The sequence below is a fragment of the Alligator mississippiensis genome, chromosome 4 (genome assembly GCF_030867095.1).
Source record: "Alligator mississippiensis isolate rAllMis1 chromosome 4, rAllMis1, whole genome shotgun sequence".
Lineage (NCBI taxonomy): Eukaryota > Metazoa > Chordata > Crocodylia > Alligatoridae > Alligator > Alligator mississippiensis.
The window spans coordinates 157,509,917-157,530,288 of NC_081827.1; the positions used below are offsets into that span (position 1 = coordinate 157,509,917).

At 43.6% G+C, this 20,372-nt stretch overlaps 1 protein-coding gene across 9 annotated transcripts in view; it reads left to right on the top strand.

Moving 5' to 3' along the window:
* TANC2 (tetratricopeptide repeat, ankyrin repeat and coiled-coil containing 2) overlaps positions 1-20,372 on the top strand; it is an 806,911-nt gene that overhangs the window by 175,412 nt on the left and 611,127 nt on the right. For 8 of the 9 annotated variants that reach the window (XM_019500742.2, XM_059726842.1, XM_059726843.1 and 5 more), the window contains exon 3: positions 19,244-19,343. In XM_019500742.2, coding sequence (XP_019356287.2) covers positions 19,277-19,343 — 67 coding nt within the window. In that variant the 5' untranslated portion in view covers positions 19,244-19,276. Of the gene's footprint in view, positions 1-8,968; positions 9,115-19,243; positions 19,344-20,372 lie in introns of all 9 variants that reach the window. The other variant, XM_059726841.1, reaches the window with a different exon arrangement.

Consider the following 20,372-nt stretch of genomic DNA (forward strand, 5'->3'; position numbering starts at 1 on the left):
TACAAATAAATGAAATACACAAAATGACTGATACGTGATAAAGTGCAATATACTATATTGCTATCCTTTGCTCCTCTTAAATGACTTTATTCATTTTCTTCAATTTAAAATAATGTAGAATGGCTTTCATTACTTCAGCTCATTAAATTCAATAGAAATATACTGATTTACATCAGTGGAAATTCTAGATTCATATATTCAAATGGATCTAAGAAGAAAGCAAAGCAAAAAAAATCCTTAAAATAACATTGTTGCCAATGCATTTATTCTGGATGCCATTGGTATAACTGAAGAATTTAGGGTGGATTTAAATACAAGACATTATTGTGAACAAAGGGGCAAAAGCTTGGCACCACTTTTCCCCCAAATTATTTTTAAAACTTTCAGTTGATCTTGTTTTTCTTATATAATACAGCGGGCCTAGGGTATCTGTATTGAAAAATAGTAGGTAACCCCCCCCCCCACAAAAAAAAAGTCTACCTCTCTTAATGTGATGTTTAATATTCCTATCTAACATACAAGCAAATAAAAATGCAGTCTTTGCCTGGTTTGGTAGGAAATAGATAGGCAGTGTTGTTTTGAAATGAATTAGCCTTTGTGGTTTTTTAACTTGAATGAAGGAGCTTTTATTTTACTGAGATTTACCAGTATGCTCATGATGTCACTTCAATTAAAACTGAATGTACTCTTCAGTGCTTGTCTTGTATTTGCATTGTCACCACAATCAGATAACTTACTTATTGGCAGATAAGTCTATCTAACCAAACAGAGACCATGTGTTATCTTCTCATAATAGCTCCTCCTTTGGCATATTTTAATTGCCCTTCTTTAAAATTATCACAGTATATCATAACTATATTGGAAATTATGCCACAGGGCAACATTTACATTATTTTAGTCTGAGTGCAAATTTTTTTTCCTCTTCAGATTGATCTCTTTTCTGAAGCTTTTCTCCTAGCCTGCAGACTTCCGATGAGTACAAATTAAGACATTTTTTGTGTCTGCTACTGCAGTATTCTCCAGTCTTTGTACTCAATGCAGCAGTATTTGTCTTCCACAGAAATTGTTATTTCTCTTTTGTATTTTAGTAAGCATTGTAGCCAAGGGCCCAAAACTTCTGTTTCTGAAGTTCATAACACTCCTAAAATAGAGTTTTCATGATTATAATTCACTGGTTCATTCTCCACATGTCTTGGTTAGATAGGTACATCATAAAACTTTTCTTACAGAAGTATTTTTCTAATGTGGCAACATGAGCCAGCACCAGCAACCAAGCAGGAACAATCTTCAAGGCATTTTTTTCATTCTGGTGCCTAATTCATTAATTAGCAGTCATCCAGATAATTTCAGAAGCAGATTAATATGAAATAATTAGGGGTGCACCAGTAAAGATTTTTTGGCCAATACTGATGGCAAATTATTGACCACCATATCAGCTGATATTGACCTGACAGACAGCTGATATGCAGCCAGGCGGCTTGGAGACCAGAGTCCAGCCAGTAAGTTGGGGGGGCGCAGATTGAGGCCTCCACGGTGAGGGAGGCAATAGGGCTGGGGCAGTGGCAGGCACTGCTTGGGCGGGGTGCGGGATGGAGCCACAGGTGCTTCATTTGGGGGGTGCAGGGAGGGGTGGGGGGGCAGGTCCACTGCATATACCCCTGGGGGAGGCATGGGGGGCATGTGCCCCCCAGATTTGTTCACAGGGAGAGGGCGGGCTGCAGGCTTGGGACCAGGGGCTGTGCATCTGCTTTAGTATAGCCAAAAGCAATGCATTTAGAATCAAAGCATGTGGATCCTACTTGTATGATAGGGATGGTATCCTGCAGAGTTGTGGTGCTGAAAAGGATTGAATGGTTATGGTAGAGAATTTATTAAAAATAAGTTCTCACTATGCAGCTATGACAGATGATAAAATGATTCTTAGTTATATAGATAAAAGAAGACCAAATGAGAAGGTAGAATTATATCTAAATATAGAGATGGTGAAACATTTACTAGAATACTATGTCCAGTTTTGGTGTCATGTTCCAAAAGGATGTTAAAAAACTTGAAGGACAAAAGAAGCAAAAATTGACTTCAGGTCTGAAAAGCCCCAGCTGTAAGGATATTGGACTTTTCTTTTATTTCTTTAGCTTATTAAAGAGACTGCTAAGGGGTCACTTCATCATGGTTTTTTAGTTTATTACTAGGCTTGGCGGGATTCAATTCTTATTGATAAATTGTGATTTCATCTGTCACTCACAGATGGACCAAAAGATATTTCCATTGTTAATAATCAAAATTTATAGAAAAGTGTTGTGAGAATTGGCTGTTGCCATAGTGTCCCAAAAGGCTACAGCTGGAGGTGGGGGGTGTGAGAGGGTGGTGGGGAGTGGGCTGGGCACTGTGTGTATGTGTCTGCCTCTGCCCCTGCCTCCCCAGCTCAGTGCCTGCAGGGTTGTAGCCAGCTGGGCCCTCCATTGCTAACTTGGGTAGGAGATGATGGGCAGTGAGCCACTGGCTGCAGAGGGCAGATGCTGTTGCAGCAGTTGGAGATTTCCTTGCTGGGGAGCCAGGGGAGGCAGAGGCAATGGCCACTGCAGGACAAAGGAAAGTAGGTGCTGAGCTTGGCAGCACTGTGCACAAGGGTTGGGTGGTGGGCTGTGACAGTGCCTGCTACGTGCTGGGCTGGAGGAAGAAGTCTGTGTGTGTTTGCACACCCCTAATTTCACACAGTCCTGAAAATTTACATGGATAAAAATCAAAATAAATGCTTAACATAAACATCAATTTTAGCTATTGAAATTTTTAAAAAGTAAAAATTGAATGCTGCCAAGCTTATTTATTACATACCTGTGAAGCCGGGCGTTTTACAGAAGATGAAGGTGTAATAAGATCTGATTGCTGGAAGCTGAAGCTAGATGAACTAAAATGAGAAATAAATAAGGCATATGCTTTTAACAAAGGAGTTCATTAGCCACCAGAATAACTTAAGTGATGTGATAAATTCTCTGTTGCTTAATTTTTATTTAAAGACTAACTTTCTTTCTAAAATATATACTTAAAATCCAAGTGTATGACATCAACCACATCTCCCTCATCTAAGCAGTTCATTACTTGATCATAGAAGCAGATGAAGCTGGTCAGAGACAACCTGCCCACAATGAAACCATATTGGTCATCCTGCAGCATCATGCGTCTTCTGCCAGTCTCTCCCAAATGGACGTCTTGATAATTTTTTTTTCAAAATGTTACCCAGTATTGAGGTCAAACTGATCAGCTTATAGTTTCCCAGATCTTCCCTCCTCCCCTTCTTAAAGAATGGCACCACATTGGCCACGTTGGTCTTCTGGGACCTCTCCCAAGCACCATGAGTCTTCAAATACCTTTGCCAATGGTCCCGCAATGACTCCAGTCAATTCCCTCAGCACTCGGTGTAGTCCATCCAGTCCTGCTGACTTGAAGGCATTCAACCGCTCTAAGTGCTCCCTTACCAGTTTGACACGGACCATTGGTTGACAATTACCCCTCCCCCACATCCCTCCAGTATCCGACCAGGCAGGCAACCACCATTTGTATGCAGGAAGTATTCATTAAAGAGTTCAGCTGTCTCCTGACTGTCTGCTCTCGGCTGTCCCATCTCATTTGCAAGGGCCCCACATTACCCTTGGTCTTTCTCCTGCTCTCTATATACCTAAAGAAGGACTTCTTATTGTTCTTGATTTCAGTCGCCAACCTAATCTCAGTCACTGCCCTTACCTTCCTAATTGTCTCCCTACACATACGGGCTATACTGGTGTATTCCTCCTTGGTGACTACCCCTTGTTTCCAGTGTCTGTTAGCCTCCTTTTTATTTTTTAAGCAGTCCTCAACTCCTGGTAAGCCAAGAGGGGTTCCTGGCCTCTTTACCATCTTCCCTGCATACAGGAATGGAACTTTTCTGCGCTCTGAGGATCATTCCTTTGAGGAATGACGACTCTTTCTGAACTTACTTCCCCTCCAGTCCCTTTTCCCATAGGATCTCTCCCACTGTTTTCTAAGCTCATTGAAGTTAGCCTTCCTGAAGTCAAGCACCTCTGCCCTACTGGCTAACTTCTCCAGCCTACGATGGATAATGAATTCTATTATCTAATGATCATGATCTCCTGGATTACCCTTAATTCTCAGTTGTCCCACCAGGTCACCCCTTTTGGCTAGAACAAAATCGAACAAAGCCTTTCCCCCCGGTCGGCCCATTCACCTCCTGTACTAAATAAAGTTCTTCTACTTAAGTCAAAAACCTATGCGACTGGTCAGATCTGGCTGAGTGCTCTTCCCAGCAGTTGTCAGGGTATTGAGGTCACCCATAAAAACCATGTCCTTGAATGTGTAGCCTCCATCAGTTCTCTGGAAAATTCCTGATCCAGCTCTTCCTCCTGGTGTCGTGGTCTATAGTAGATGGCTATTATCAAGTCCCCTTCTCCTCATTCCCCCTGTATCTTGACTCACAGGGTCTCGAGTCATCCTTCTCAAACCAATTTGAGAGGCATTACTGCTCCTTTACATAGAGAGCTACACCTCCTCCCTTCTTCCCTACCCATTCCCTTCTGTGCAGCCTGTAGCTCTCTGTGCATATGGCTCAGTCATGCATGGCGTCGTGCTAGGTCTCCATTATTCTGATATATTCCCTATTTGCTAGCAGGAGTGCCTGTTCCTCCTGCTTATTCCCCATACTCCTACTGTTTGTGTATAGACCCTTAAGTCCCCCATTGGTAATCCCCAGTTCCCCACAGCCCCAATATTGTTTCACGCTCTCAGCACCTCCCTGACTGCCCTCTCTATGTCCTTCCTGCTTGGCTGTTCCCTGGTTTGCATTCCCATCTGCGCTCTCATCCCCTTATGCACCTAATTTAAGAGCCCTCTCCAGCAAGTCAGCCATCCTGGAAGAGAATAGTTTCTTTCCCTTTGGCGTAAAGTGGACACCACCTCTTCCCAACAAGCCTCTATCCCGGGACATAAAATTTGAAACCCTCACTGTGGCACCATCTCCTGAGCCTCCAGTTGATCTCCTCAATACAGCTGTCTCTTCAGGGGCCCTGACCCCTGACTGGGAGGTCTGAAAAGGAAACCAGCCCCCAGAACCTGGTAGTCACTCATGACCCACCGAGGGTTGTTCTTGGACGTGTCATTCGTGCCCATTTGTGCATTGGTGGAGTACTGTGTCCAGTTCTGGGCACTGTACTTCAAAAAAGATGTGGAGAATGTTGAAAGGATCCAGAGAAGGGCCACAGGAATGATTAAGGGCCTGGAGGACAAACCTTATGAAGAAAGACAAAGGGATCTGGGACTGTTCAGCCAGGGGAAGAGAAGATGGCGGGGGGGGAGGAGGATGACACACACACTTGGTGGCCATCCATAAGTATGTTGTAAGGGGTGTATATCAGGAGCTGGGAGGAAAAACTGTTTACTAGGGCGCCCCAGGGGAGGACAAGGAGCAATGTCTATAAACTGTTAAAGGATGGTTTCAGGTTGGGTGTAAGGAAGATCTTCTTTAAGTTAAGGGTGACCAGAATCTGGAATAGACTTCCCAGGGAGGTGGTGTAGTCCCCAACCTTGGAAGTCTTCAAGAGGAGACTGGACAGATACCTTGCTGGAATCATTTGATCTCAGCAGTATGATCTCAGCAGTATTCCTGCCCAGAGACTTAGTATCAGGTGTAGATTGGTAAATTAGTCACCTAAATTAGGATTTAGATGAAATTTAGGTGCCTGATATGCAAAAAGTGACACAGAATATGTGGTCAGATAAATTACGTTTCTGCATTCTTTGATACCTACATTTTGGATTGCAGTGTTTTCTTAGGCCATAAATTTAGGTTTCTGTTTATGGGTGGCACTCTTCCTAACTTCTAAGGGACTGCTATATTAGGAATGCTCTAAGTATATTTAACACACACTGACTAACACATTATCTTTATTGTGAAATAATATTCATAGTCACTTTCACTCAAAATATGGGAGGAGGTGGCAGTTGTGTTGGGGTTGCTTACCTTTTTCTAAGTGTAGAAGTTATAGCACTAACCCAAAATGAGTGGTCCAGGTTTTAGACCCTTTTTAGCCTCAGTGGGATTCAAATGCACATCTTGCCTTTAAGGAAAGACCTGACCACCATGATATAAAAATAGACTGGGTACAAACCCCTCCATCTGTTCTGCTGAAGCTAAGCTGCTGTGTAGTCAAGAATATAATAATGGGACAAAGGGAGAGCAAGCATGGGGCAACTTATATTGGGAGTCTAAAAGTTAGGGCACTTACCTGGGAGTAAGTTCTGTTTTCTGATCCCAGTATTTTTTCTGTTTATCCAGATTCTTCATATATATCATACAATAATTAATTAATGCATTTTCTCAGCAAAGTGTTTTTTACATACTGTAATCTCCAAAGGAAGACAGAAGATATACAATTTATCTAATTTTGGCTGCCTACAATTAAAAATAAATATTCTTTCTTTGCTGGAGGAGCAGTAATGTGAAAATCCCTTTGTAACAAATTTAAGAATCTCATCACAACGAATAGGAAAGCTTTCCTAAGACTCTTCAAGCAAGAAGGCTCACATATCTGGCCTATCCCAGAGATAAAAGATCATCCAAAACAGAGATGGGAGTTGTTTTGGGTTTATTTCATTAGATAATCTTATCTCAGTATTCTGGAGTAATAACAATTGTGTCCTGCTTCATGGAAATACAGTTAACATAAACTGCTACTTAGGGAAGCAGGATGAAATTGTCCTTATTGTGGAAGTGGTTTCACCTAGAAGGGATTTTGGAGATTGGGGTACTTCCCTTTTATTAAAGGTTTGCAGGCCTGATTCTGGCCTCTAAGCAGCACACAGGTTTGAGGAACATTATGATCAAATTGTGGACCTTGTTGCTCAAAACAAATGTTCATGGAAGTATGAAAAGTTTTTGTTATTGCTGTTTTTAATAAAATATTTGTATTGGTGAGATTCCCCTTGGCTCCAATAGACTCTGTAAAATTAAACTTTCAGAATCTGAGTGCTTCTGCATTTACATTATAAATGATTTAATATATGTTTATTATTAGCAGAGGAGATGCAGCAGTGGAATTCCATCTTAGTGATTTTTTTTTTTTTTTGACTCACACACAGAGTCTAGCTAAATCTAAAAGGGCTTTCTCTCTGTTTCTGTCTGTCTCCTTTTGTTTGCCATGGACAGAGTCTTGTAAAATCTGACCAGAGTGTTATGTCACATGACATCAAACCCAGAGGTCAGTTTGTGTCCAAATGAATTGTACATCAAAATGCTTGTCATCTTACATTTTCCATTTTCATTGTCATTTTGTAGTCAAATTTGAGAAATCAATTTAACCTGTAGCGGCAAGACTGCACAACCTCATGCCATTTTAATTTTTCCATTTAGTCAAACAACTGTTAAACATCCAATAAAGACGCATGCAAATTGTTTTTCTTCCTTGATGTTGCAGTATGAAGATAAAGTTGCAAAACGCTGAAAACTCTTTACATTTAGCAATGATTCCATTTTCCTTATTGTTAGCATGTTCTTGGTATAATCAGTAATATATTTCATTACTTTAAAATATAATACTGCTTATAGCTTTGAAATACATAACTTTGACATTTATTTTTATCAGTGTCAGATCCTCTTCTCTCAGTTAAGCATCCTGTTTCTTTTATAGACATCCCTTCAGTTATTTAATCTATATGTCACCTGCAAAAACATGCATTTTAGAGAAATGGAAATTTCCAACCTGTGACTGATGTTAACTGAAGGTGACAGCCATAATTCCTTGATTAATCTTGTCTCTAGTGTTATATTAGTAATATAGATTTAAGAGCATATTTTAAAATAATTGATGCTTCTTATGCAATGCCTTTGTACTCAAAGCATCGCCATCTTTAAAGGTAGATCTCTCAGACTACTTCTCTGAAACAGGTATTGTAGAGGTGCACTGATACATCTGTACCATATCGAATCAACATGGGTAGAAGGAAAATTGACAGTATCAGCAATCAGCTTTTTTGGCTGATGCGGCCAATAATGTCCCTGATAAATGCCCCATGCATGCGTGCAGCCACAGCGCAGCATGCAGGTGGCCAGGAGTGCAGCCCGGCAGCGAAGGGAGCAGCATCTGGCTGGTAAGTCTGTTGTGAGGGAAGGAACATGGCGTGGGGCAGATCAAGCCCTGAGTGGTGAGGGAGGGAGTGGGGCTGGGGCAGGGCCAGGCGCTGGCGCTGTACATCCAGGACAGGGTGCGGGACAGAGCTGTGGCTCATCTAGGGGGTCAGCTCCCACCACTATGCACACCCCAGGAGGGTATGGGGGGGCATGTGCCCCCTGGATCTGCATGTGGGGTGAGGGCAGGCTGCTGCTATAGGCTGGGACTGGTGCTGAGCTCTTCCTGGCAGGGGGCTGAGCCAGGCTGCACTTGGGGCAGGTGGTGGCGGCACTGGGTGGAGGACTGTGAGGGGGGTGTTGCAGCCACTCCAAAGTTTGCCATAGCCTCCCTTCCAGCACTGCCATCTCCCACCCTGAGCGCAGCCTGGCCCAGCCCCCTGCCACGAAGAGCTCGGCACCAGTCCCAGCCCGTAGCGACAGCCTGCACTCACCCCACGTGCAGATCCAGGGGCACATGCCCCCCATGCCCTTCTGGGATGCGCGTAGTGATGGGAGCCGCCCCTGGATGAGCCGCTCACGGCTCCATCCCACTCTGTCCCAGCTGTGCAGCCTGCCCCACTCCCTCCCTCCCTCACTGCGAGGGCCTTGATCTGCCCCCCCACTGCCTTTCCCTCACCCCTTCCCCTACAACAGACATACTAGGTGGATGCTGCTCTCTAAGCTGCCCTGCTGCATATTGGCAATCGGACCAGTATTGGCTGATATAGCTTGTTAAAAATTGGCCATCAGTATCGGCCCAAAACATTTCTATTGGTGCACCCCTAACAAATTGTTTTTACTTATTTGTTATTACAGTGATATCTTTGGGCCAACTAAGGATTATGTTCCAGTGTGCTGAGTACTGTACAAATACAGAATAAGTGAGAATCCCTACTCCAAAGTGCTTTCAGCCTAAAGAAAAAAGGGTAGAATGGAAAATTCTCTAGAATGACAGTGGAGTGGTGAGTTCTAAATGTAATGCTGCTGTGCATGGAGAGGAAGGGAGCAGGGAGGGAAGATAGTTACCTGATTGTGGGACTTGAAAAAAGACCACTTGATTTGCAGTTCATTCTTCACCTGAACTGATAAAAATTAATTTACTATTTTTAACAGGTACCAACAGCTTGCTTACCACTGTACAAAATGTAAAGGAACACATGGAATTTGCTAAGGACCTAACCATCTAATTGGATAGAAAGCACAAAATGCACTGGGAGACCCAGGAATAGTTTTATTTTGAAGTGTAGGACTTTTGGTTTGGTTTGGTTTGGTTTTATGTATTTAAATTTAATGAAAAGGTCTATTACACCTAATTCCATTATACTGTTATTCTTTCTTTTCTGTTAAGATTGGCAAACACTCAGCTATTATCAGGTGACATAATGTGAAATTTTAGTGAATTTCTCTAATAGGTGCTTTTTATTTTTTGAGCTTTTTCTGTGTAAGTTAGTAATTGGTCACCAAGCTTTGTGGTTAAGTACTTCAAAGATTGGTAGCCTTGAGGGTCCTATATTAGGTTTTTAATACAATTTAGCTATTTATCTACTCTGACCTAGCCCATCTCACTTGACCTTATTCTGTCTCATTTGAAATCAACCTGGAAATAAGCTAGAAATACAATTCACTGAGGTTAAGAATGCTGTATTTGAACATTTCTCAGTAAATAAATTGCACATACAAATATTTCTGTTGGATAGGTGTACTCTGATATGTTTCTTTTCTTTTGATTTTGAATGATATTATGCTTGATTTGAACTTAGAAACTAGTGTTTTGGGGTATTCAAAGGTATCCTACTAAGGAAATGTCAAGAGAAATTTCATTTAAACTTACTGAGCTTGCCATGGTGGTTGTTTCTGTAGAACAAAATATATTACAGATATTAAAAATCCTAGGTATAGAAAGTAATGATTTTTCCATATACTAGTGCTGAAATACTTCTGCTGATTTCTTTGCATTAATTTACTTTCGATATGGTGCATATTTTTATTTATTCATATTTGGATCTTCTTCCTACTGCCACCTCTGCTGTGGTACTGTTTTTTTAATCTTTACAAACATGCTTTAGCTTTTGAGGTCTCTCTTGGCCTCTTAGCTACATACCTTGACCTACAGATTTGCACCTAAGTGGTGCAGTATTTTCTTTCTGAACCTTTACCTCTTCTACTTGTAATCTCAGAAGAACCCAAGCTTTGTCTTGATCTCATTTCTAGTGTTCATTATCTGTCAAAATATATTTATTAACATAATTTTCTTTGGCAAAACTAAGAAAATAGTCTGGCCAGTACCAACTTAGTCTGAGTTTGAGCTGCTGACCATTACTAACCCCACCAGAGCCCTCTGTTCCTTAGCTGGTATGTATAGTAGATACTCACTCTTCACCTTTGGCCACAGCTGGGTATTATTTATAGAAACTGATTTATAGATCATATTCATAATTTTGGGTCTGAACTCAGCCTTCCTCTATTACTCTGTCACAGTGTGGCTAGATGCAAACTGCACGTTTCCCTTCTGCTTCCCATTGCCTGCAAATCATAGGCTATTTCCAAAACGTATTCCTAGCCAAACCACAATTGTTACTGTGGGACTTTACTGGCCTACTTCTATATCCAGGAGCTACACACCTAATTGGGTCCATCTGTCTTCCTTCTTGTTCAGTTACTGTATCATTTAGATATGGTCCACATAGATTTTTTGGAGCAATAGTTATACTGTTCCATTCCCATACACTTATGCATCACAGTATCAGTTAGGATACTCCTAATTCAGCCTTTTTAAGTTAATTCCCAACATTTTAATTGGAACATTGATCACCTGTGCTTCCTTCTCAAGAGGTGGGGCAGTCCTGCTATGAATGGCTTGCTCTCTAGAGAGGGGGAGAGGAACAGGGATAGTTAGTTTCTAAATGCATAGGCCTGCGTGTGTGAACAAAAAGTTTCTTCCCAGAAAGGATAACAAAATGAGAGAGAGTACTCCTATCTTTTCTTCCTAAATAGCTGAGTGGCTAGGCTACTCAACTGGGAAGCCAAAGGACCTGGGTTCTAAGCCCCTCTTCATCCAGAGGGAGGTAGACCCTGGATCTTTCTCATTTTCCAGTACTGGACTCTCTAACCACCCCACTACAGTCAGGCATTATGTAGGCTGTTCTCCAGTGCTCTTCAGCTATCTCCCTAAGAAGCCATGAGAAGGAGGTCTATAGAAGACTTGTAGGGCCATGAAGAAAAGAGCAAGCCATAGTATGTATGGCTTTGTAGGGTGGCTGCTTGCCTTGGGTTCTAGCCAGGGCCCTTCCTCCCATTGGGGCAGAAGCTCTCCCCAAAGGGAGTGCTCTAGAGTGGAGTGACTGATGGTTGACCTGTGGTTTAAGTGCTGTGCTGGGACATGAAAGAGATGCAGATTCAAACCCCCTCTAGATGAATGGGGCTTAGAACCTAGGCTCTGTAGATTTCTAGGCAAATGTCCCCAAAGCTCAGGGGTTATGACAAATATAGGGAAGCAGTATGCCCACAGCCCTTTTTCATGAGTCCAGTAGTCACAGGTTTTGATCAACTCCATTTTCAGGTGCCTAGAGCTGCTATACCTCCACAAGGGGTGTATGTACTGGTTGTAGCTGCGATATGTATGCTTAATCTGTATGACTGCATAGCTGTCTACATGCCCAAAAATAGGATTCCCCATAGTTCCTAACTGCCAGAAATGTCCTGTAGATCAGTGCTTCTCAAACTATCTGATGTGGCAAACCGGCAATTTTTTTTTCCAGTGGGCCAGGGACCGGTGGCAGCAACTGCGTGTAACAGCGCTACACAAATATGCGACTGGTTGTTTCTTTCTCTTTCCTCACCTTGCACGACATGAAGTCACCTGGAGTGTTGGAACGTACGAACTGTGGTGCTATGACATATATCAGTGTTATGCTTCTGAAAATATATTTCTTTCTTTCCTGGCAACTTGCTGCGGACCGGCGGCTTGTGGACCGACACCGGTCTGTGGACCACCACTTTGAGAAGCACTGCTGTAGATGACCCAAAAAGACCACTTAGCCAGGAAAGAATAGAATGTTACCCTTTGTGCACCTTGATGGCACTTATTCAGCTTTGTAAATGCATAGTTTGCAGTTATATTACCCCTGAAGTGTAGATATGTGAGCATGCACATGTATACTGTGCACACATAGTGGGCTATACACTGACTGAGAAGCTTCATAGCTAAGTACATGCGAACCTGGGTATAAGCTCTGGGGGACAAAAACAGGAGGAGGAGGAGAAGGGTGGGCATGGTCCTCCCAATAGCCAAGTATTTAGGGCACTTCCTTGGGTAGCAGAAGACCTGAATTTCAGGCCCCCTCACTTAAAAACAGGGTGGAATCTGCATTTTTATCACTTCCTAGTACAGGTTGGGCATTTTCCAGTGCCTTCTCCTGTTCTCCTTTTGAAGCTGAGCCACTGCATTTACAAGTCACTGGATGAAGAACAGTAATAGTACACCCCAGGGAATTATGCTCAGAAAAATTCAAAATTATAAAGAGAAAAATTCAAAATTATTCCAAATTAATTATTTTATTTGTTTTAAAAACAAATTAAACTAAATTAGGGCTGTCAAATTATTAAAAAAATTAATCATAATTTATTGTGAGATTAAAAAAATAGTTGTGATTTAACCACAATTTTAATCACGCAGTTAAACAATAATAGAATCACAATTATAAATATTTTTGGATGTGTACACACATACACAAGATCTGTCCCTCCAACCCCTGTTCCCCCCCCATACCTGCATCCAGCTGCTGGGTCTGCACCCAGGATCCTGCCTGGCTGGCTGGTGTGTTTGTGTGTTGGTGGCTGAGCAGTAGCAAGGTGGGGAGGAGGGGCTGCTTTTCCCGCAGCACACAAGTAAGCACACAGCAGCGAGGGGAGAGGGGCTGCTTTTCCCCCATCACCAGCAGCAATTAACATGTGTTTAAAAAAAATTAATGCAATAACAAATTAATGCGGTAATCATGATTAATTGACAGCCCTAAACTAAATATAACACTATTTGAACCTTCTTTAGAAATATATGCAGGTACTTCATATGGTTGGGGGTGCGTGTGTGGGGTTTGTGCATGGTGGGGATTTATGAAGGTGTAGGGGGTATGGATGTGTGTGTGGGGTCTGTGGATGGGTGTTGGGGGGTGTGGGTGTGGGACCATGTGGGGCTTGTGGGGGTGGTGCTGTGAAGGTGTGTGTGTGGGGCAGGGGGGGGTTGTGGGTGGGTATGGCCCCTCCCACCACACATTTTCTCCCTCTCCCCCATGGTACACAGTCCCTGCTGCTGGCAGCTCAGTGGCAGTGGGCCCTCAGGGCGCTCATGGCCACAGCAAGTAGAGCTCCCAGTGGCACATGCCTTTGGCTGAGTCCCAGGGTCTGCACATGCTGGCATGGAGTCAGCCCGGCCCACTGGCACGTGCCTTCAGACCAGACTGGGCTGGCTCTGTGTCAGCGTGTGGGACTCGTGGCACTGCAGGCAGGAGCTGTGCATCATCAGGCCTGGTGGTCTTCATGCCTCCATGTGCAGCTTCCCACTGGAATGCTAAAAGCCCCATGTGGAGACATGGAGCAGGCTGGCATGGCCTGCTGGCATATGGAATGTGAGCTGCATGCCTTCAGGCTGGGCGGGCTCCGTGCTTCCACATGAGACTCCAGCAGGAGCCTGCCTGGCCTGATAGTGCACAACTTCGTGTCTTCATGAGAGGCTTCCTGCCTGGCCTGATGGCATGCAGCTCCCGATCCATGCACCATTGGGTGAAACTGGGCCCATATACTTCCTTCTCTTGGTCGCCTAGGGAGCCAGCTTCAAAAGGAGTGTTGGATACAGGCCTGCTTTAGTGCCTGACTTGTGGTGTAGTAGTAGCAGAGCGATGCTGTGAGAAGTCAGAGAGATCCATGATTTAAACCTTATCTGTACAGGGTTGGGCCTAGAGCTCAGGTTTCTAAGGGCATCTATACATGTCCTCCAGGGTAGGGGTGAAGTGGGGCGTGTTGTTTTAATTAGAGCAGCTCTGAGAGCCACTGTAATTAAAGTGCCTTCAGCGTCATGTGTATTCTGCATTCCACACTTTGAAATAGTGGTGAGGTGCTTTAACTAAAGCTCATTTAATAAGCTTTAGTTAGTGCCCCTGCTGCCATTTTGAAACATGGGAGTGCTGAATACATGTGACGCAGAGACTGCTGGAGTGACCTAATTAGCATGTTCCAACAGACTTGATTAATTGAGTCTGCTCCAACATTTGCTAATTAACGCACACAGGAGCAGAGCTCCATCACATGTATAGGTGCCTTAATTTGAGTGCCTTAACTGCTCAGCACTTGGGGTTGAAGCATGTAAGAGTTATCCTTTTCAGGAGTTGAGCTCCTGTTAGTCAATTTTGCGGCACTTGTGCAGGTATTAGGTATGTGTATGTAGCCGTGTAACTGTCTGGCCTGCGTGTAGACTACTGAACATGCTAAGTATACATGCGTAAGCTTACATATCCACACAGCATAGTTATAGAATTACAAATGGTGTGTAAAGTGCTTAAAACGCCCAACTATGCAGGTGGAGAACTGTTAGTTGGGCTCAGAAACGGTAATAAAATTTCAGTCCAGGTCTGTATCAATGTTCCAGAAAGGTGCCAGTAGAGTAGGGTGACTATGTGACTCTCACTGATAGCAGTATACCAAGTGATCCTTCTGTTTGAGGGCACAGGCTGTCTGAATGCACCTTAAAGAAATTATGTATTTTTAGAGCCATAAAATAATTTGAGTAATTCATGTATTCAAGCAAATTCTTTCATAGATGAAAGGAATTAAAATAATTAATGTTCTTTTGGTATTAATAAAGATTAAGGAGAAATAGTATTTGTCAAGATTGATAAATAATCCCGTCGCAGGAAAATCTGGTGCTGCTAGTCTTGTTAGTAGAATGCTAATGTTTCCTGTTTCCCATCTTTCTTTTCCATATCTCTCTTCAGCAGAGCAGATGGGTATAGCACAATAGCTTTTGCCAAATGGAGTTGAAGAACAATACTAATTTGAGATGCAACATAGCCTTCATTCATAGTGCAAATGTGCAGTCAGTGGTTTCAGAAAATGTACAACCTGTAGTTTGCTGGCAGAAAACTCAGATAAATAGATTTGGATTAATGGACCAGGAAATGTTACTGTTAGTGACCTCTATGTTTACTGTATGCATAATGATAAAGCTTTATAATAGGTATGCACCGATAAAGATTTTTGGGCCGATACTGATGGCCGATTAACGAGGTATATTGGCTGATATCAGTCCAATCTCCGATATGCAGCCTGGCAGCTTGGAGAGCAGCGTCCGGCTGGTAAGTCTGTTGGGCATAAGGGGCATGGGGAAGGAAAGGGGTGTGTGGGGGCAGATCAAGGCCTCCGTGATGAGGCAGGTGTTGGGGCAGGGGCAGGTGCTGCACATCTGGGGTAGGGCGGGGCATGGGACAGAGCCACAGGCAGCTCATATGGGAGGGCGGGGGAGGGGCAGCTCCTGCCACTGTATGCACCCTAGGACGGGTATGGGGGGGCATGTGCCCCCTGGTTTTTTGTGCAGGGCAGCAGTGGGCTTTGGGGCTGGGGGCTGTGCCAGCCGCTTTCCAGCGGGGGGGCTAGGTTGGGGCTGAGCTTGGGTGGGGTGGGCGGCGTTTGGCGCTGGGAGGGGGGGCTATGGGGCCAGCTATAGCCATCCCAAAATTTGTTGGAACATCCCCCATAGACTGACTCCCTTCCCTGCTCCACTGCCTGCCCCTGCTCGCCCTGAGTGCAGCCCTGGCCCAGCCCCACCTGACAGGAAGAGGCTGGCTCAGCCCCAGCCCACAGCGGGCAGCCTGCTCTTGTCTCACACCCAAACCTGGGGCATACATGCCCCCATACCTCCCTGGGGGTGCACGCAGCGGAGGGAGCTGCTCCCACCCTCCCCACCCCAGTTGAGCAGTGCTTGCCTCTGCCTCAGCCCCACTCACTCGCTTACCATGGGGGCCTCTATCGGCCCCCCCATGCCCCTTCCCTCCCCCATGCTCCTTCCCCCCAACCGACTTACTGGCCAGACACTACTCTCCAAGCTGCTGGGCTGCATTCCTGGCCATGTACATACTACAGCTGTGCTCATGCACATGGCATTTATCAGCAACATTATCGGCCACATAAGCCAAAAAAGGCTAATTGCCAATAATGTCAATTCCCCTTTTATCGGTGTTGATACAATATGGACTGATAGATTGGTGCACCTCTACTTTATATTGTTTATAAACCAAAATCTTGGACTAATACTTCTTTTCATTTAAATGAATTTGTTTGGGGTATTACTCCCATAAAGTAATATCACCTTGATTTTTATTGACTTTTTTTTATGATTTTGGCTTGTAAATTCCTTTTTACCAGATGTGATGTTTCATAGACTGTTGTGTGTATCTTTTAATGTAGAGTACTATTTATAAAAATAAACAGTTCTATTGATGTAGTATTGAAATCAGAGGAAGATCGGGCTGATCCAGGACATTGTTTATTGTAGAGTAAATTAGGGCATGGAAACCATCTCTGGAAACTAGCTATGTAGAACTCAGATTCAAGGGTGCTGGATTTGTGGCCAGGCTGACGAGTTAAAAATTATCTATTTGTTTGCCAAATAGGATGCTCTGAAGAATGACTGATTGTTTACTGAAGTTTACTATGAAATGGAATATTATTTATTTAGAACAAAAGATAAAAAAAAGCCTAAATGTTAGTTCTTTCAGTTTTAATGGTGTTACACTGGACCTCAGAATGCACTGTGAAGTTTAAATTACTCTAAAAAATGCAGCAAATTTCTCTGTTTACAAGGAACAGAATTGGTTCAGAGGAACATAAGGTTATATGGAAGGTGCTGAAAAGTTAGAAAATGCTATATTAGGGTCACCAATACAAGCTTACTTTGCCATTGTGTATATGCATTATGCTGCTGGTTTTAATTACATGATGTTTCTCAGTAATTGAATATAGCTTATTACAGTGTCTTTCAATAACTTTAGAGGTACATCTTCAGTGTTTTGAATACTGAGTACTGCTCTGTGGGCTTGAAAAACAGTTCATTTAAGTCTCTTATATGCAACCTTGTTTCATTCACCCTAGTAAAAGCATCTTAAAAGATTATAGAAAAAAGTTGTTTAAAGTTTTGTTCCTGGATGTGATCATGTAACTAAGGACTTCATAATAATGTCTGCTCACAGAAGAAATCTGAGTTATGCTTGCAAATGCATCCTTAACTTTGGTATTTCCTGACCTTTGACTGTTTAGTGTTCTTTTAATATATTTCTTTTTTAAATGGAATAGTCTCTTTTGATAAAAAGATGTTCTAGCGCAACACTGTAAACCATTTTATTTCTGAAGTCTGGAATGCATTGGAAGATGTGTAGAGGAAAATATATGGAAAACACCTCCCCTTGATTGTTGACCTTAGGCATCTTAACATTTCTGTTTCTTTGAGGAGGGGGGTCCCCCCCTTTTCCTTTTACAGTGGCAACTCTGTAAGCCTATAGAAATGTGTTAGTTAACTGACTCAGAAGTGAGAGACATAAGTAGTCTGTGGGTCAATGGCAACAAGGCTGATGTATTTTCTGAGCAGTGCCATAGGGGATGACAGTCCCTATCAAGCTTGGCCTCAGTAGTAACGTAAGATGGAGATGGATTTGGCTGAGAGTCATGGTCTTTCCAACCTATAGAAACATAGCTGGATAATAATTTAACTAAATTGTTAGACAAAAAAGAGAGGAGTGGCTATTGAAGAAATCCAGTTATACTGGGAATTATTTGAAATGAAGTATAGCCTCATCATAAGAAATGGCTGTTTATAGTGGACCTCAACATCAAGAAAAAAATTTTGATAATGCAGTGAGTTGATTTAAACCTATTAGAGCAAACACCCTCTTTTAATAATTGTTTTTCTCTTGGTCTCAGACAGATTTATACTGAGGTGATATTGTACTATATTTTTTCAAATACCATGTGCATCAGTGGTGACGCATAGAGGGTACATGGGGGTGCATGTGCACCCCCTGACTGGCCGTGCTTGCCACTTAGGCGATGGGCGGGGTGGGCGGCAGGCAGGCAGGAGTGCTGGTGCCCCCCCTACAAGCGCTGGCCACGGAGCGGGAACGCTCCTAGAAGCAGCTGCAGCCAGTGTGAGATTGGCCATGGCCCAGGCCCCTCCCCCCTGGTCAGTGAGATTGGCTGTGGGGGAACCTTCCCCCTAGTCATTTGGGGGGGGGGGGCACATGCCCCCTTGACTAAGGTGGCACCAGTCACCCATGGTCTGCATCTTTTTGTGAAAAAATCAGTCTCCTTCAAACTTTGGTACATGTATTGAGCTAAAACCATGTATATCTGGAGACACTGCACATGTCATGCAGCTTTCAAAATGGCTGCCGCTTGTCAGGCTCAGCAAACTGAAAGGGTGGATTTCTGCGTTAATCCTCTCATGGCTGTAGCTAGTGGCTGAGCACCTTATCTTATTCCTGAAGCAGTAAATGAGCTGCTGGGCTTGTGATATAGAAAAAACAGTTTATTTCCAGGAACTTTTATCCAGAACTACTTACTATAAAGAACTAAGTCTTTCTCCTGCCTTTGCAAGGACCTGGGACCTAAGTTTGTGTGACATCGAGTAAGCCCTCTTGTGAACATAGAGTGTTTGGTAATCGTGGCATCCCAGGGAGACAGTCTAGGGGAAGCAGCAAGCAGCAGAAATGTCCTGCCACACTAGGAAGTTCCTAAGAAGTACCACACTTCCCAGGCACTCTGTTTTTAGGAGCGCTTATTCTGTCAGTCAGCCATAACGCTGAAAAAATATTTTTTTCTATATTCTGTTTTCTAAAAACAAAGTGTATGCCTTATTTTGGGACATGTTGTATAGTAGAACATATGGTACTATTTTTTATGACCAGTGATTCATAGTTTTAGGGTTTATGAAAAGTCTGTTTTGTTTTATAATGCCAGTGAAATGACTTTGTTCTTTGGTCAAAACAGTAAGAAGAGCTAAATTATAGATTGTATTCATGTGCTAAACTACACCATTGTGTTGTTCTCTAGTTTCTGGGGTGCACAGAGAAGAACAGGACAGCCATGTTCCGAAACAGTCTCAAGATGCTTCTTACAGGCGGGAAATCAAACCGCAAAAACAGATCCAGTGGTAAGTAAATGTTGACTCCTCTTCATGTGAATACTTATTATCTACATATTTGATTAAAGAAAAAAAGTACCTTTAACTTTTTTGTTGTATTAAGCTTCACTCTTGTTGTTCTTACTAACAACTGTGTACTGAATTTGTGTTTAATTGAAAGATGTTGATCCTACACGGTCTTCTAGACTCAAAACATCATTATAGAACATGATAACATTGTTTTTTCTTCTTTTAATATGAGAGAGTTTAATTAAATTTAGAAAAAAGTACTATATAGAAGACAAAAGGACTAACCAGTAGGGACAGAGATTTTTTGGGCTGATAGTGATGGCTGATTTTTAACGAGCCATATCGGCTGATACTGATTTGATTACTGATATGTGGCCTGGCAGCTTGAAAACCAACATCTGGCTGGTAAGTCTATTGTGGGGGGAGAGAAGGGGCATGTGGGGGACAGATTGAGGCCCCCACAGTGAGGGAGGGAGTGAGGCTGCTGCTGGGGTGCGGGGCAGGGGCAGGTGCTGCCAAGCCACGGCATCCACTGCTACATACACCCCAGGAGGATATGGAGGGCCGTGTGCTTCTGGATCTGTGTGCGGGGCAAGGGCAGGCTGGGGTGGGGCCAGTGCCGGGCTCTTCCTGATGGAGGGCCTGAGCCAGGCTGCACTTGGGGGAGGCAGCAGTGGCTGCACTGGGAGTGGGGGCTACGGCAAATTTTGGAGTATCCACAGCTCCCTGGGTTCCGTCCTCCCCCACTTCCCAGCGCTGCCACTGCCTGCCCTAAGCGCAGCCCTGGCTCAGCATCCCTTCCGCCCCCCCTCTCCCCCCCCCCCCCCTTGCCAAGAAGAGCTCAGCACAGCCCCAGCCCTAGCCTGGAGCAGCAGCCTGCCCTTTTTCTGCACACAGATCCAGGGACACATGCTCTCTTGGGGTGTGTGTAGTGGCAGGAGCTGTCCCTGCCTTCCCCCCCCGCCAAATCCCGGCAAACTTCTCGCAGCTTTGTCCTGTACCCTGCCCTGCCCCAGCTGTGCAGTGCGT